Source organism: Oncorhynchus keta, chromosome 27, assembly GCF_023373465.1.
Source record: "Oncorhynchus keta strain PuntledgeMale-10-30-2019 chromosome 27, Oket_V2, whole genome shotgun sequence".
NCBI lineage: Eukaryota > Metazoa > Chordata > Actinopteri > Salmoniformes > Salmonidae > Oncorhynchus > Oncorhynchus keta.
The window spans coordinates 26,702,469-26,718,631 of NC_068447.1; the positions used below are offsets into that span (position 1 = coordinate 26,702,469).

Consider the following 16,163-nt stretch of genomic DNA (forward strand, 5'->3'; position numbering starts at 1 on the left):
CTGACATCAAAGAAAAACACAACCAAAGAACACTCAGACGATAGAACCACAGATTAATGAAGCTACCACACTAATAATAGGATATTCATTTATATGTACCATACTTACCATTATGTATTAATTTGTTATTAAAATGCATACATCTCAATATCTCTCTTTCAATGGTTTTCATGGCATCAATATTACTAAATAACCACAGACACTGAGTGAAAAGCTTGTCTTACCCTGAGACAGGGCAGGATCCTGTCTTCACACTTGCGCAGCTCTCCACACCATATGGCTGGGTCAACAGGCTTCACATAAAGCACAGACCTCCTCAGCAGCTCTGCCATGTTCCCCTCCAGCTCCAGCCCTGTCCCATTAACTGACACCAGGCTCTGCACAAACAGAGATGCATACTACTGTAAATGTAGATAGTCACACACACACACACACACACACACATACATGCACGCACACACACACATGCACGAAAACATGACATAATCCCCTTACGAGCCAACCATTATCAAGTAGATATTGATGCTACAGAATAATTTATTTTCGGTATTTGGTCAGTGTTTTGCATTCTAGCGGTAAGTGAACTCACAGTGGTACAGTTGGAGGAGTACTCCAGAGGTTTGATGACCTTGAGCTGGTACAGCATCTTACACACCACCATGACACAGGCCCAGACTGAGGACACACTGGAGGCGATGGGGCGGAGCCGGGGGAAGGGCAGGGCAAAGGCCCACAGTACCAGAAACAGGAAGTTCATCAGAGACACCTTGGGCAAAGGAACGCAAAGCATGAAAGCACATGTTTAGTGCAGACCCCCTACACAGCATTTGTGGTGAAATCAGTGCAGTGTAAATGCAGTAGATGCACGATAAAATGTACTCTAAATGGGGTAAAGTTACAATGACAACATGGAGTTTCAGGGTCACATAAAGACATCTGACCTCTTGCAGGGACACCCAGATAATGCCGGTAGAAACGATCTTGAGGCTGTGGAGCTCCAGCAGCCTCCAACTTATCTCTTGAGCCCGCTGGAAGACAGCCAGAGCCTGGAGCAGCAGCAGGCCAGCCCGGTCCACCATCAATCCCCACTGGGTCAGACGCTCCTCTGGGGCGCCTAGCGGGCACAACAAGGACAGCAGACTCAGGGTCAGATAAAAGATGTGATATGCTGTGCTTGATTTCACAGACTGTTCTGTTTATGTAGCATATTTGTTTGTATTGTCTATGTGCTGTTAAAATGAGCTTACTTCTGGTACAGTGAATTAGAATCTGAATCTCAGTGGCACACACCTGTTCCCTCCCGGTCCTCCTCAGATTTCTTCTCTGATGAGGCAGACAGTCCATCACTGTCCAACGTGTGCTGACTCCCCACACGTCCTGACTCCTCACTCATCTGCTTTCTCTGCTCCTTCGCCATCCTAGCAGGGAGACGGTAGGCAAGTCATATAATAAGTAATACACTATATACAGTACATGCGGTATAACACTGATACAATACATGCAAAGGAAGGAAATGTACGGAAAAATGTACCGTTTCTGCAACTTTGCAATGTTTTCTTTAATTCTGATGAAAGATACAAATCAGGTTAAACATTGTACTTAGAGTGCTAACATTGTTTTAAATTATCTGAAAAATATTACGTTACCATTTTTAAGAATTCGTAATGGACTGATGGAATGAAATGATATCACCCAAATATATTTTTGCAACAAATTATCAAAGCATGAGCTTGACTCCTTTTTTATACTTTATGTTTGCCCAACTAAGGGTGTTTAAGATTTCTGAGACACTGGGCAAACCACGGTGTGTGAAGCATGCCATTCACAGAGACAGAAATGCAGCTCTTACATGTCAGCTATCACATTGACTGATTTTCTCAGCTCTTCCTCTCTGGATGAAGAGAGATGGACAGAATAGATGACACACAACATAGAGATGAGTGGAGAATGACAGCATGATTTTCCAAAGAAATAAACATAATTGGAGCAATCAGATCATTACATTAATTTACTCTGTTTTCAATTTTTAGATTTTACTGATAACGCCATTCTACATCTTTTTTTATTAAAGGCCCAGCGTAGTCACAAACGTTATTAAATATATTTCAACAACAAGTGAAATTGTGAAATGATGATAATGCCCATTTAGTGTAAGAACTGTTTGAGAAGACCACCTGAAATGTCAACCTGTTTTGGTGGGAAGACATCACTAGACGGTAAATTAGTTAATAGACCAATAAGAAAGAGCTTGTTTTCTGTTTTCCCCTCCCCACTCAGACCACTCCCAGACAGTCATAGCAAAATTATTGCTTGAGAAATTGTTCTTTGCTAAGAAGCTTTTTTTTGCTTCTTGTTGACCATTTTCATTGAAAAAAGGTACTTAATTGTTACACAGAAATGATTTGATATTGAGATGAAAACAGCTGCATTGGACCTTTAAGAAAATGCCTCTAAAAATACCAGTTGGCATGAAAATGACATGAAAGGACCACTTTAATGGACTAGTAGCAGTTCCCTCTTCCCTGATATAAAGCACATTATAAACTGGGTGGTTCGAACCCTGAATGCTGATTGGTTGAATGCCATGGCATATCAGACCGTATACGTTGTATGACAAAACATTTGTTTTTACTCTTCTAATTACGTTGGTAACCAGTTTATTATAGCAATAAGGCACCTCCGGGGTTTGTGGTATATGGCAAATATACCACAGCTAAGGGCTGTATCCAGGCACTACACATATGCGTTGTGCGTAAGAACAGCCCTTAACCATGGTATATTGGCCATATACCATACCCCACGGGTCTTATTGCTTAAGTATCCGAGGGGTTGTGATCAGGTTAGCTGTCCCACCTGGTTTGTCCCTGGCGGACAGGTATGTTGTCCAGGTTGGTGAGCTCCAGGAAGTCCTGGTTGAAATAGTGCAGCTGCAGGATGCAGGCCAATAGGAAGGCTGCAGGGAGGAGGATCCGAGCAAACAGCTCCACAGTGTCGTACTGCTCCAACCCCAGATCACGGAGACTAGAGGACAGAGGACAGAGGACAGGGACAGGGACAGGGACAGAGGGCAGAGGACAGGGACAGGGACAGAGGACAGAGGACAGAGGACAGAGGACAGAGGACAGGGACAGGGACAGGGACAGGGACAGGGACAGGGACAGGGACAGGGACAGGGACAGGGACAGGGACGCACTGAGCACATAATGTCTACCAGTGGTGTTAACAGTACTAATGAAATGACATCAGACACATGGGAACCATATGTTTGATGTATTTTGTACCATTCCACTGATTCCGCTCCAGCCATTACCAAGAGCCCGTGCTCCCCAATTAAGGTGCCAGCAACCTCCTGGGATGCCTACAGTATGTTATTAGTCATGGATCATCAGGGAGACTTTCAGACACAGGGTACAAGATATGTGGAGTTTCTGGCCAATGAATGACTCAATGAATCAATTATCACTGTAGCACTTTAAAGTCTTGGGGTGACTACAACAATATGGAGGCATAAGAAGCACTGTGAATGTATAGTGTTGGCCACAGTGCCACCATACACACTCACCCTTCCTCAGACATGCCCATGATCTGTCTGAACAGGCCAGACACGGTCTTAAACTGGTACATGTAGATGGCTATCAGGACGACCATGGAGTAGCCCACCACCACCGCCCAAAAGTACTTTAGCACTCGCCTCCACACGTCATAACGGATCTGAGGAATGGTAACATCGATACCATGATAATCAGGGTCAAATCACTCTACAAATACTAATCACAGGGTGCAATGTTATTTTATAAAGATCATTCAAGCACTCTGATTTCCCTCAATTACGACACACATTTCATGACAACAGGCGTCCACAAAATAAGTTGTCTTTTCAAACCCATTTATCATCGCAGTCTTCGAGAGATACACTCTTTTCACACCACTTCGATACGGCTACACTCTTAGAATAAAGGGTTATTTGCGGGGGGATAGGGTTCTACCAATAACTGTTTTGATCTGAAGAACCCTTTTAAGAAGACAAGGGTTCTTTGTCAGGCAAAGGGTTCTACTTAAAACCTTAAATAGGCTGACCACACCGCAAGCGTCGCGTGCATGAGCGTTGCAAAATAAATGTAGGAATCCAACCCTTTTTATCCATCTTCGCATAAAATGACATACCCAAATCTAACTGCCTGTAGCTCAGGACCTGATGCAAGGATATGAATATTCTTGATACCATTTTAATGGAAAGACTTTGAAGTTTGTGGAAATGTGAAGTTAATGTAGGAGAATATAACACACTAAATCTGGTGAAAGATAATACAAAGATCCTGTAGAGGTTAACAATTCCTAACTCTGGATTCCAATTGGAATTACACATCACTTTGCAAGCCAGCATAATGTGACTTGCAGGCATGATATGGCAACATCACTATGTTAGGGTATTATTAGCCCTTCAAATAAAGGCCATATGATATATGTAATGTATTATCATAAATAATGCAATTGTAAAGGCTAATAAGGCTGTTGGAACCCTCCAAAGATAAAAGGGTTCTCGGTAGAACCCTTCACAGACAGTTCTAGGAAGAACCTTTCGATGATAACCGCTTTTATAATGGGTTCTAGGCAAAACCCTTCATTCAGGGCTCGAGGTAGAACCATACACAGGGGGTTATTTGAATAACCCTACATAGAGGATTCTAGATAGAACCCTCTGCAAAGGGTTCTACACAGCATTAAAAAAGGTTCCCCTACGGGGACAAACCAAAGGGCCCCTTATGGTTCTACATAGCCCCTTTTTTTCTAAGAGTGTACAACCGGAAGTTACTTTTTTAGCAGGTTAGGAAAACTTAAGCATTAGGTTGGGCGAATTAACTTAGCAGGTTAGGAGAATTAGGTTAAGGCTAGGAAAAGGGTTAGGGTTAGCGAAAATGCTCTGCTAACCTGCTACGAAAATCACTTCCAGTCGTAGCTGTATCAAAGTGATGTGAAAAGAATGTGTCCCCTGTCTTCATATGTTAATTACACATTCACAATGTATTTACATAATAATAACTAAATTATTAAATGTAATGCAGCAATATGCACAATATATACACTGCTCAAAAAAATAAAGGGAACACTAAAATAACACATCCTAGATATGAATGAATAAAATATTATTTTTAAATAGTTTTTTCTTTACATAGTTGAATGTGCTGACAACAAAATCACACAAAAAGTATCAATGGAAATCAAATGTATCAATCCATGGAGGTTTGGATTTGGAGTCACACTCAAAATTAAAGTGGAAAACCACACTACAGGCTGATCTAACTTTGATGTAATGTCCTTAAAACAAGTCAAAATGAGGCTCAGTAGTGTGTGTGGCCTCCGTGTGCCTGTATGACCTCCCTACAATGCCTGGGCATGCTCCTAATGAGGTGGCGGACAGTCTGTGGTGCAACGTGGCATTGGTGGATGGAGAGAGACATGATGTCCCAGATGCACAATTGGATTCAGGTCTGGGGAACGGGCGGGCCAGTCCATAGCATCAACGCCTTCCTCTTGCAGGAACTGCTGACACACTCCAGCCACATGAGGTCTAGCATTGTCTTGCATTAGGAGGAACCCAGGGCCAACCGCACCAGCATATGGTCTCACAAGGGGTCTGAGGATCTCATCTCGGTACCTAATGGCAGTCAGGCTACCTCTGGCGAGCACATGGAGGGCTGTGCGGCCCCCCAAAGAAATGCCACCCCACACCATGACTGACCCACCGCCAAACCGGTCATGCTGGAGGATGTTGCAGGCAGCAGAACGTTCTCCAAGGCGTCTCCAGACTGTCACGTCTGTCACATGTGCTCAGTGTGAACCTGCTTTCATCTGTGAAGAGCACAGGGCGCCAGTGGCGAATTTGCTAATCTTGGTGTTCTCCGGCAAATGAAAAACGTCCTGCACGGTGTTGGGCTGTATGAACAACCCCCACCTGTGGACGTCGGGAATACCACCCTCATGGAGTCTGTTTCTGACCGTTTGAGCAGACACATGCACATTTGTGGCCTGCTGGAGGTCATTTTGCAGGGCTCTGGCAGTGCTCCTCCTGCTCCTCCTTGCACAAAGGTGGAGGTAGCGGGCCTGCTGCTGGGTTGTTGCCCTCCTACGGCCTCCTCCACATCTCCTGATGTACTGGCCTGTCTCCTGGTAGCGCCTCCATGCTCTGGACACTACGCTGACAGACACAGCAAACCTTCTTGCCACAGTTCGCATTGATGTTCCATCCTGGATGAGCTGCACTACCTGAGCCACTTGTGTTGGTTGTAGACTCCGTCTCATGCTACCACTAGAGTGAAAGCACCGCCAGCATTCAAAAGTGACCAAAACATCAGCCAGAAAGCATAGGAACTGAGAAGTGGTCTGTGGTCCCCACCTGCAGAACCACTCCTTTATTGGGGGTGTCTTGCTAATTGCCTATAATTTCCGCCTGTTGTCTATTCCATTGGCACAACAGCATGTGAAATGTATTGTCAATCAGTGTTGCTTCCTAAGTGGACAGTTTGATTTCACATAAGTGTGATTGACTTGGAGTTACATTGTGTTGTTTAAGTGTTCCCTTTATTTTTTTGAGCAGTGTATTTACCCTCAGTCAGACTGTATGTGAAACAACTATGCTGCTGGCAATGATAAACAAAAGGGTAATCTTGGCTTCCTTACAGTATGTGTGGTGTGAGGTTGTAGTTAAGCCATTAAGCTTCTGTAAGTGCTCAGAGCTAAAAGGTCAGCAGAAATACAAGATGGGGAGGGAAACCAGGAAAACAGCAGCATAAATGTTTTGTGTCTGTGTTTACGAAGTAGGATCAATATTCATAACCGGATCTATATTGATGAGAGTCTCGAGCTGTCGTTGAGGTATTGGATGCGAAGGGGCAGTAAATGTGCCATAACTTTTGTTGACCCTCTTCGCTTCTTAAGTGCCGTAAACAGCTAATGATGACTATTAGTTAGTTAGTTCGTTAATTACCATATCAGTAGCATCACTAGCGTGTCAGACAATCATACTGTGTAAGGGTGAGTGGGGTCAGTGATAAGGTACTGTATTTACAGAGCGGGGGTCTGAAATGAACTTTTTGGTCAACTAGATTTTACAGCCGTTTTCCTTTTCATTTGACACAATCTTTCACTCAGTTTCACCCTTCTCTTTTTAATAACATTGTAGATAGAATCTTATATAATATACACTTTATTTATATAGCACAATCCATATGGTATTTCCTGTGTAGTGTACACAACAACATTGGTTTAACATTATCTAGAAGTAAGTATGAGGCCCACCTGATAGAGGACGACACAGAAGAGGAACAGCACAATGTAGAGGATCTTGTAGACCATCACCTTCCCGGAGAAGCTGACCACAAAGAACATGGAGCAGCAGAACAGGATCCAGTACTTCACCAGGGTTCCCTTGACCGCTGAACCTAGCATCTCCATTACGAGGGAGGTATCACCTTCATCCGCTAAGGGAGAGTAGGAGCACAACATAGAACTGGTTCAAAGGGTCAAACACCTCTGTGGGTTAGAGCACTGTTCAGTGAAGAATGTTACAGACACCTGGGTACAATATAATGTTCATTTCTAATGCATTTGTTGCTGTATTAGAGAACGTGACTTTATCAGTTTGAATCCATAAAGTATGCATAAAAGGAGAAGAGTCCAGACGTGGTAGCACTTTGACTTCATCCAGAGACTCTTCTGACTCCTTCAGATCCTGCTCTTCCTGTTTCTCCTTCAGTTGTTGACGGAACAGAAGCAAGAAGCTAAAGGCGTAGAACACCTTGGCTCCCAGGTGGACGCAGGGTGCTGGGTAACTGGCCATGTCAAAATCTACCAGCACAGCGTGGGCTAGGTCAGGGTAAAGCTCGTCCCTCCGCAGCCTCAGACTGCTCAGGAAGGCAAGCAGTAGCAGCACGGTGCCGTACACTGCCAGGACGGGAGCACTCATCATGGCGTAGCGCCGACGGTCACGCATTATCCAGATCAGACACGACCACACCAGCAGGGCAAACGTCAGCCAGCTGTTATAGGTGATGCTCCACACCTGAGGGGGTTGAAGGAACACAGGACACAGGGATACCTAATCAGTTATCCAACAGAATGAATCAGAGAGGTGTGGGGGGCTGCCTTAATCGACATCCACATCTTCAGCACCTGGGGAACAGTGGGTTAAACGCCTTGCTCAGGGGCAGAACGACAGATTTTTACCTTGTCAGCTCGAGGTTTCAATCCAGCAACCTTTCGGTTACTGTCCCAATGCTCTAACCACTCGGCTACCTGCCGCTGACACTCTACACATCTTAAATACATTCTTAGAAAAATGGGTTCCAAAAGGGTTCTTCAGCTGTCCCCATAGGAGAACCCTTTTGGGTGCCATGTGAGAACCCATGGAACCTGAAACAGTTCTACCTGGAACCAAAAAGGGTTCTTCATAGGATTTTGCTATGGGGACATCTAAAGAACCCTTTTAGGTTGTAGATAGCACTTTTTTTCTCCTAGTGTAGTTATATAAACATGTTTATGTTACAGAGATGTGAAGGTAATTGATCTCTATTTAGTTAGACTATTAAAGGAATTGTTTTCGGAAAGTTAATTGTTCAGTGACTAAAGTGGTTTACCATCATGATGATGAGTGCGCTGACGTAGCTGTGCTTCATGATGAACAAGCCGAACACAACCAGTCCACTGGGGCCAGGAGGGGTGGGACCAGTCTCTGTATCACTCATAGACACCTCACTCCTCTCCTTCTCTTCCTCACTCATCTCTTTCAACTCCTCTGACTCTGAGAGAGGAGAAACAGCTGGAGGAAGGAGTGTAGAAGAGTTTCTATTCCATATAATTGGCATATTTGAAAACTGTGCCGTGTCAGTTTCTACACTAGTGAGGGATATTTATTCAATATCAGTTTACTACCATTTATTCATGACTGGGTAAGATCAAAATATTCAGGTAGATATAAATAATACGCTAACACTTTATTTGGATAGTCCATCTGTAGATTCTCTACAGACTATCAGTAACATTTCAACTATTTACTAATCCTAACCCTAGCTCAGACCCTAACCTTAACCTTTAATCTAACCCTAAACTTAACCCTTACCCTTATTCTAAACCTAACCGTAACCCTAACCGTAACATTAGCAAGCAGGTGCTTATCAACAGATAAGCATTCCGGACTATCCAAATAAAATGTGACCAAAACAATGTGACCATCTACCTTGTGAGGGTGCCAAGTCTATTCCTTCATATTGTGGTGGAGGGTAGCAGTTTGTATATCCTGCCGCTGGCGCTCCCATCAGTGACCCCATCTCCTGTCCTCTCAGGTCATGCCATGATCTGCTCATCAGTAAAACCATTGGCTGCAGAGGAAAAATAGTTTACTATGAATTTTGTCTTTGAAGATAAGTGATGCACATCAAATTTACAGTGTCTAACCAGACATTTAAAGTCGCTTTAAAGTAGTTATAACAACAACAACAATTTGGGGTACATTGGGAGAGCAGAAAGTAGTTAATGTACCTTCTCGTCTGGCATGTACGCTTCATCATCCGTACTGGTCAGTAGCTGTGACAGACAAAGAAAGACAACTGTTCAAGAAATCTGTAAAATCATGTTGGTAACACTACAAGAGGCTAGATTGGGAAATGTAGAAGATTTGAACACCTCCAATCTGTCTCCTGAGATGAATAAGACCTTGGAGAAGCTGGGGGAATCCTCAAGGGATTCTACTGGACTCTCAGACTTCTCCAGAGTATCCTGGCAGAAATACACAGACAGCACCATGAAATGACTGACACACAATGAACACGTCCAGTAAAGCATAAACCAGCAACTTAAACCCCATTTTTCTTTCATTAACAACTCATTGGCTGCATATGAAATGGCACCCTATACACTATATAGAGCCCTAGCCATATAGTGGTGAACTATTTTTTTTCACTTTTATTTAACCAGGTAGGCAAGTTGAGAACAAGTTCTCATTTACAATTGCAACCTGGCCAAGATAAAGCAAAGCAGTTTAAAACATAAAACAACACAGAGTTACACATGGAGTAAAACAAACATTCAGTCAATAATACAGTATACAAATAAGTCTATATACAATGTGAGCAAATGAGGTGAGATAAGGGAGGTAAAGGCAAAAAAAAGGCCATGGTGGCAAAGTAAATACAATATAGCAAGTAAAACACAGGAATGGTAGATTTGCAGTGGGAGAATGTGCAAAGTAGAGATAGAAATAATGGGGTGCAAAGGTGCAAAATAAATAAATAAATACAGTAGGGGGAGAGGTAGTTTGGGCTAAATTATAGATGGGCTATGTACAGGTGCAGTAATCGGTGAGCTGCTCTGACAGCTTGTGCTTAAAGCTAGTGAGGGAGATAAGTGTTTCCAGTTTCAGAGATTTTTGTAGTTCGTTCCAGTCATTGGCAGCAGAGAACTGGAAGGGTAGACGGCCAAAGGAAGAATTGGTTTTGGGGGTGACCAGAGAGATATACCTGCTGGAGCGCGTGCTACAGGTGGGTGCTGCTATGGTGACCAGCGAGCTGAGATAAGGGGGGACTTTACCTAGCAGGGTTTTGTAGATGAGCTGAATCCAGTGGGTTTGGTGATGAGTATGAAGCGAGGGCCAGCCAACGAGAGCGTACAGGTCGCAGTGGTGGGTAGTATATGGGGCTTTGGTGACAAAACAGATGGCACTGTGATAGACTGCATCTAATTTATTCAGTAGGGTATTGGAGGCTATTTTGTAAATGACATCGCCGAAGTCGAGGATCGGTAGGATGGTCAGTTTTACAAGGGTATGTTTGGCAGCATGAGTGAAGGATGCTTTGTTGCGAAATAGGAAGCCAATTCTAGATTTAACTTTGGATTGGAGATGTTTGATGTGAGTCTGGAAGGAGAGTTTACAGTCTAACCAGATACCTAGGTATTTGTAGTTGTCCACGTATTCTACATAGGGAATAGGGTGCCATTTCGGACACAATCAATAACTTAGGCCTCTTAATGGCACCCCAGTCTTAGTTAAAGTACCTCCTCCTCCTCAGTGATGTTGACCCACTTGTGCAGCAGAGCCACCAGTGTGTAATAAAGGAGCAGCAGCACCATGGGGTTTGTGAAGACAGGCCAGCTGATGTCTGGCTGCAGACCCAGACTGTATGGCTCAGTCTCATTGGTTTGGATGACCGCTGTTATACCAAACAGCCTGAACAAAATCAGAGAGAGATGCACCAGATCAGTTAACAAACAATATTCACAGTGGATAGATGGCATGTATCAGTTTATGAAATTGAACAGGGATTTGTGTATGTCTGTGTCCAGGGTAGTAGAGTGTGTCATTATTTTCTATTTCGACAATATGAATAAATACAATACGTTTTTCAGTGGCTGGGTTTCAGCCCGCAAACCAATATGGTAAAAAGGACTGTGTGTATCTGTATAGTCAGTGTCCAGCCAGTATCCTGTGATGCTACATCCTGGTCCCGTGGCCCTACCTGGCATAGATGTCCTGTGGGGGTACGATCTGTTGGGCCAGGGGCAGCTGGTACAGGTAGAGGCTCAACAGGTGACCGGCGCTGAATATAGCCATCATCACACAGAGGGTACCGAAGAGCAGCAAGCTGAGGGAGTGGAGAAAAACCCACCACCACACCAGGCCCAGGAACATCCCGAAATACACCACTGAGGTCAGGGAGGGCAGAGCGATGCCTGGTACATGGGGATAAGCACCAGTCAAGGGGAGAAAGGAGAAGATTATGGTAGTGTGGGGGAGCAGATAGTAAATGAGTTGCCTTAATTTGGCTGGGCTATACAGCGGAGAAGGCTGAGCCAGTGCAAGACTTTGAGTCTGGCTCGCAAGAATAGTACATAAGAGTCCAAAGTGACTTCTTTGAATGCAATGAATTAGATTACAATCCACAGCAAGGAAAGGAAAGCCTTTTGAGATGTACCTGCCAGCCCTAGTAGTATGGTGACCACTACTTTCCCTGCTGTGTTCATGATGGCGGACAGCAAGAGGCGCAGTCCAAGGGAAAATGCCATGAACTTCTGGACAAACTGAGGAAGGGCTGCCGGCACCGCTATGCTTTCATCTGAGCTGTCATAAGACGAGCCGTCTGTGACTTCACTGCCAACCTCAGACTCTGAGTCGGACATCTCCACATCCTGCTTGTCAAAAGAGCACTAGTTTGACAGACATAACAACATTTTACTTTGTAACAGATTCAATCTAAAGGAGTTCCATGTTCAAACCACTGGAGAAGAAGTGTTGAAATACTGCATTAGAAAGTGATGCGCCTCAACTTCAAATTCTTTACAACATATTGGAATGTATGATGTACATTTCTAACACTCTCATTTAAAACAATAATGGTTCAACTTCTGTGTACTGTGAATTGAACAAAAGAGGCAGTTGAAATTGGCCATGTGCATACCTCAGGATCAGAGGGTGCGATACAGTTCTGGTTAAGTTGGGGCGTGGGGCGCAGCAGCTTCCTGATCAGGCGCAGTATGAAGAGCGCTGACAGGAAGAGCCCCAGATCAGGGGCTAAGAGACGCACAATGTTCCCTGCATCCACCAAACTGAACCTGGGGACACAACACACAACAAGTGATTAACAACACCCACATTAGAAAAAACACCAAAGTCAGTTTTTGAAAAGTAAAGAAAATGTTGCCCTACCGTACAATGCCCAGATGGTAGAGAATATTCTCCCAATATTCGTTCTCTGTTGACAACAAATAGAAATCAAGTCTCGTCTTATCAGCAAAATTTCAAAGCAACATCCACCCTCATAAATGTTTTCTTGAATGAGTAAGTTCATTATACTCTCTGTGTATGAAAACGCTAAAACAAACATCTGTCTCTCTTTTGGTTGCTGTCCAGCAGCATCTCAGAGTATTTGTTGTTAGTAACTCAGTGAGCCGATAGAGGCTGGTGTTATCTTACCATACTGAGGCACGTAGGCAAAAGTGATCTGCATGAAACACTGGAGAACCAGAAACGTCACGCTGGTAGAACAGATGAGCAGCAGGAACTTCCCTGTTTTTCCTTCAGAAATAGAAGACCAGAGACACAGATTATTGGGGGGAGAATAGAATAGAATGGAAACTTTACTTTCAATTTTTGTGAGAAATAATATGTCTTTCTTCCTATTCCCTACTCCTCCAAGACACATACAAGGTATTCAGATCAGCCAGTCGGTATTCTGTTATCATCCATAGGGGGGTCACAGGCAGGTAGCCTAGTGGTTAGAGCATTGGACTCATAACTGAAATGTTGCAAGATCAAATCCCCGAGCTGACAAGGTTCAAATCTGTCATTCTGCCCCTGAACAAGGCAGTTAACCCACTGTTCCTAGGCTGTCATTGAAAGTAAGAATTTGTTCTTAACTAACTTGCCTGGTTAAATAAAAAATGAATGACAAAATTAAACTACATGTAATTAGGCTGTTACTTTTAATGGCCTTTTTTACTCAATTTTCCCCCATCTTAATGGCTGAGGCTAGTGGTAGAGTCTACCGTGGGAATGCAGATACTATAGGTCTCTGTCCTTACAGATACACAGTGAGCTGTGTTTACTAAACGAGGATGGTCACATTCGGTCACAGGATGCCTAACAGCAGTATTTAAACCACTGAGTCATTCTGTGTCTTAAGAGCACTTTCTGTGATTGATAGTTTAATAAAGTAGGCTTCATGGTTCTGGATTCCCCTGAACAGCAGAACAAATTCAATCAAAAAAAGATAACAGTTGTACATAACAAAGACATTTGGTTTCAGTTTAATTGTGTGTGTACATCGAATAGATACAGAATCTATGAAGACAAAGATGTATAAAGCTCTTTGAAATTTCTATGTCTTTTCTTTATATTAAGGGGGTGTTCTTGAAATGTTAAAATATTCAACACCAACAAAAGCCAACAATTTCCTTTGTAGGCAATAACCGAACAGAATAGAGCAGTAAGACAACAGTGGCATATTAACAGAGGCTGACCCCTATAATTAAGAGAGAAGAGTGAAAACAAGGCCTGGTGGAATGGTGCAGCATTAGCTGAGCCAGCAAATGGGTTTCCGATGCCCGGGTTTTTACTAAAAGCTTTGTTTCATTTCTGCTCTACTAAGTGAAGGCCGGTCAATTCTGCTTCAGTATGATGTGTTTAATCTCTGCACCCCACCCCTGACCACTCAACCCAGGGGTGGTGTCATATTAGCAAGACAAAGATTGAAAAATGATCAACAAAGCTTTTAAAGAGAAAAAGGCTAACAGTCCCGCATGCAACCATCTCGCAAACGCTGACACCACAACATTTCATGTAATTAGTAGGTTATACATTATAGATCAGGCCATACTGGCTACATCCCTTTACAAAGTACACGGCCAATATTTTAATTCATCAACTGTATTGATAAACATACAATAGAATGCACACACGTTTGTATGTTGGTCAATATGAGTTGAGGAATCACACAAACTTGCACACACAACACACACACACACGCACACACTGCAACACTCTTAGAAAAAAAGGGTTCCAAAAGGGTTCTTTGTGGAGGGATAGGGTTCTACCTAGAACTGTTTTTATCTGAAGAACCCTTTTTGGAAGACAAGGGTTCTTTCTAAGGCAAAGGGTCCTACCTAGAACCTTTAACATCCTACGATGATTGTTTGGAAGGCAAGAATGATTTTTTGAAAGGAAAGAAGGGTTCTTTGGAAGGCAAGAAAGGTTCTACATGGAGCCATATTTCTCAGCATGCTCTATTGTGGGTTATTTTCAGAATTGTTTGTTTTAATATCTGTGTTTTTGCATGTACATTGATTGATTGGTTGATACATTTGATGATACACAAAGATAAATAACCTTTTTTAAACTAATCCAATCTGTTAGTACTTATTACACACAACTTATTATGCCCGTTACTGGGATTGTAGTTCTAGTTTAGATGATTGAGGTAGTCTCAGTATTCAATCTTCCCTACCCTAGCAATCATTCTGCATGCAGGTTGTGGATGATAAAATTTTTAATTTGTTGGATATCCTAACTCTGGCTAGAAGCCAGTAGGAATTACACATCTATTTGCAAGCCAGCATAATGTGACTTCCAAGCCAGATGTGTTAAGGTATAAGCAGGCCCTCAAATAAAGGCATGTTGTAGAATGTTATTTTAAAGGCTAATGAGGCTGGTGGAACCATTCATAGACGGTTCTAGGAAGAACCCTCCAAAGATAAAAACGGTTATCGGTAGAACCCTGCATGGATGGTTCTAGTAAGAATCTTTAGATTATAAAATGGTTCTTGGTAGAACCTTTCATAGAGGGATCCAGGCAGAACCTTATACAGAGGGTTCTATGAGAACCCTACATCGAGGGTTCTAGGTAGGAACCTTTGCAAAGGGTTCTACCTAGCACCAAAAAGGGTTCCCCAATGTGGACAAACCGAAGAACCCTATGAGTGTAATTTAACACTATTCTGGAAATAATAGACAGGCAGCCCAATAAACATGAACATTAAAATGATTTGTCTCCCAAGGGCCACATTGATCAAACATGGTGTTTATTAGCAAACATTAAAACATATAGAGGACCCTGTAGCATAGAACAAAAGACAGTGTAACTTGGAATAAAATGTGCCTTATTGTTTATAGTCTAGAACTTGAGGTGCCATTTCAGACCCAGTGGTGTTCCTCTGAGGTCTTACCTTGCATGGAGGTGAGAGAGGGGTTTGGCAGCAGGGGAAGGGTGAGCAGGAAAAGGAAATACACCACAGACAGACCATTGTACCGGAAGGATGACGCTATGGAGAGATAACAAAGATTTTACATGGATGTTTATTTGTATGTACAATATAATATCTAGGTATATACTGTAATTTTTGTCTTGGGTGCTGTATTTTATGTGATTGTTCATTATGTTGAGTCCATCTTACGGAAAATCCAAATAAGCACAGTTGAAACAGAAACCCATAATTAATCAACAGCTGCTAGAAATAAATAGCCTACTGTTTCATCCATCAAAGAGAAAAGGCATTGGTAATAGAATGCTCTGATCCATTGCACCTACTAGTACAAAATGCATATGTGTTGGACTGAACAAAGCCCCATCACACAGTTAACAAGTAGCTAGCTAAAAAACAATGCTGCTTACTAGTCACAC

General features: G+C 42.9%; 1 protein-coding gene and 1 long non-coding RNA gene across 2 annotated transcripts in view; both read right to left on the reverse strand.

The window, feature by feature from the left end:
- LOC118360290 (piezo-type mechanosensitive ion channel component 2-like) overlaps positions 1–16,163 on the reverse strand; it is a 37,067-nt gene that overhangs the window by 19,922 nt on the left and 982 nt on the right. Inside the window, exons 2-20 of the mRNA XM_035739584.2 lie at positions 15,709–15,804; positions 12,962–13,063; positions 12,695–12,740; positions 12,447–12,600; positions 11,964–12,195; positions 11,508–11,721; positions 11,047–11,218; positions 9,709–9,771; positions 9,535–9,579; positions 9,233–9,374; positions 8,634–8,797; positions 7,681–8,059; positions 7,297–7,478; positions 3,563–3,711; positions 2,854–3,021; positions 1,291–1,418; positions 942–1,114; positions 590–766; positions 225–377 (exon numbers count right to left, since the gene is read on the reverse strand). Coding sequence (XP_035595477.2) covers positions 225–377; positions 590–766; positions 942–1,114; positions 1,291–1,418; positions 2,854–3,021; positions 3,563–3,711; positions 7,297–7,478; positions 7,681–8,059; positions 8,634–8,797; positions 9,233–9,374; positions 9,535–9,579; positions 9,709–9,771; positions 11,047–11,218; positions 11,508–11,721; positions 11,964–12,195; positions 12,447–12,600; positions 12,695–12,740; positions 12,962–13,063; positions 15,709–15,804 — 2,939 coding nt within the window. The remainder of the gene's footprint in view (positions 1–224; positions 378–589; positions 767–941; positions 1,115–1,290; positions 1,419–2,853; positions 3,022–3,562; positions 3,712–7,296; positions 7,479–7,680; positions 8,060–8,633; positions 8,798–9,232; positions 9,375–9,534; positions 9,580–9,708; positions 9,772–11,046; positions 11,219–11,507; positions 11,722–11,963; positions 12,196–12,446; positions 12,601–12,694; positions 12,741–12,961; positions 13,064–15,708; positions 15,805–16,163) is intronic.
- Positions 9,293–9,773, reverse strand: LOC118359687 (uncharacterized). Its single transcript, XR_004820732.1, has 3 exons — positions 9,679–9,773; positions 9,535–9,579; positions 9,293–9,374 (listed from the first exon to the last, which is right to left on the reverse strand). It is a non-coding gene; the product is annotated as an uncharacterized LOC118359687 (long non-coding RNA).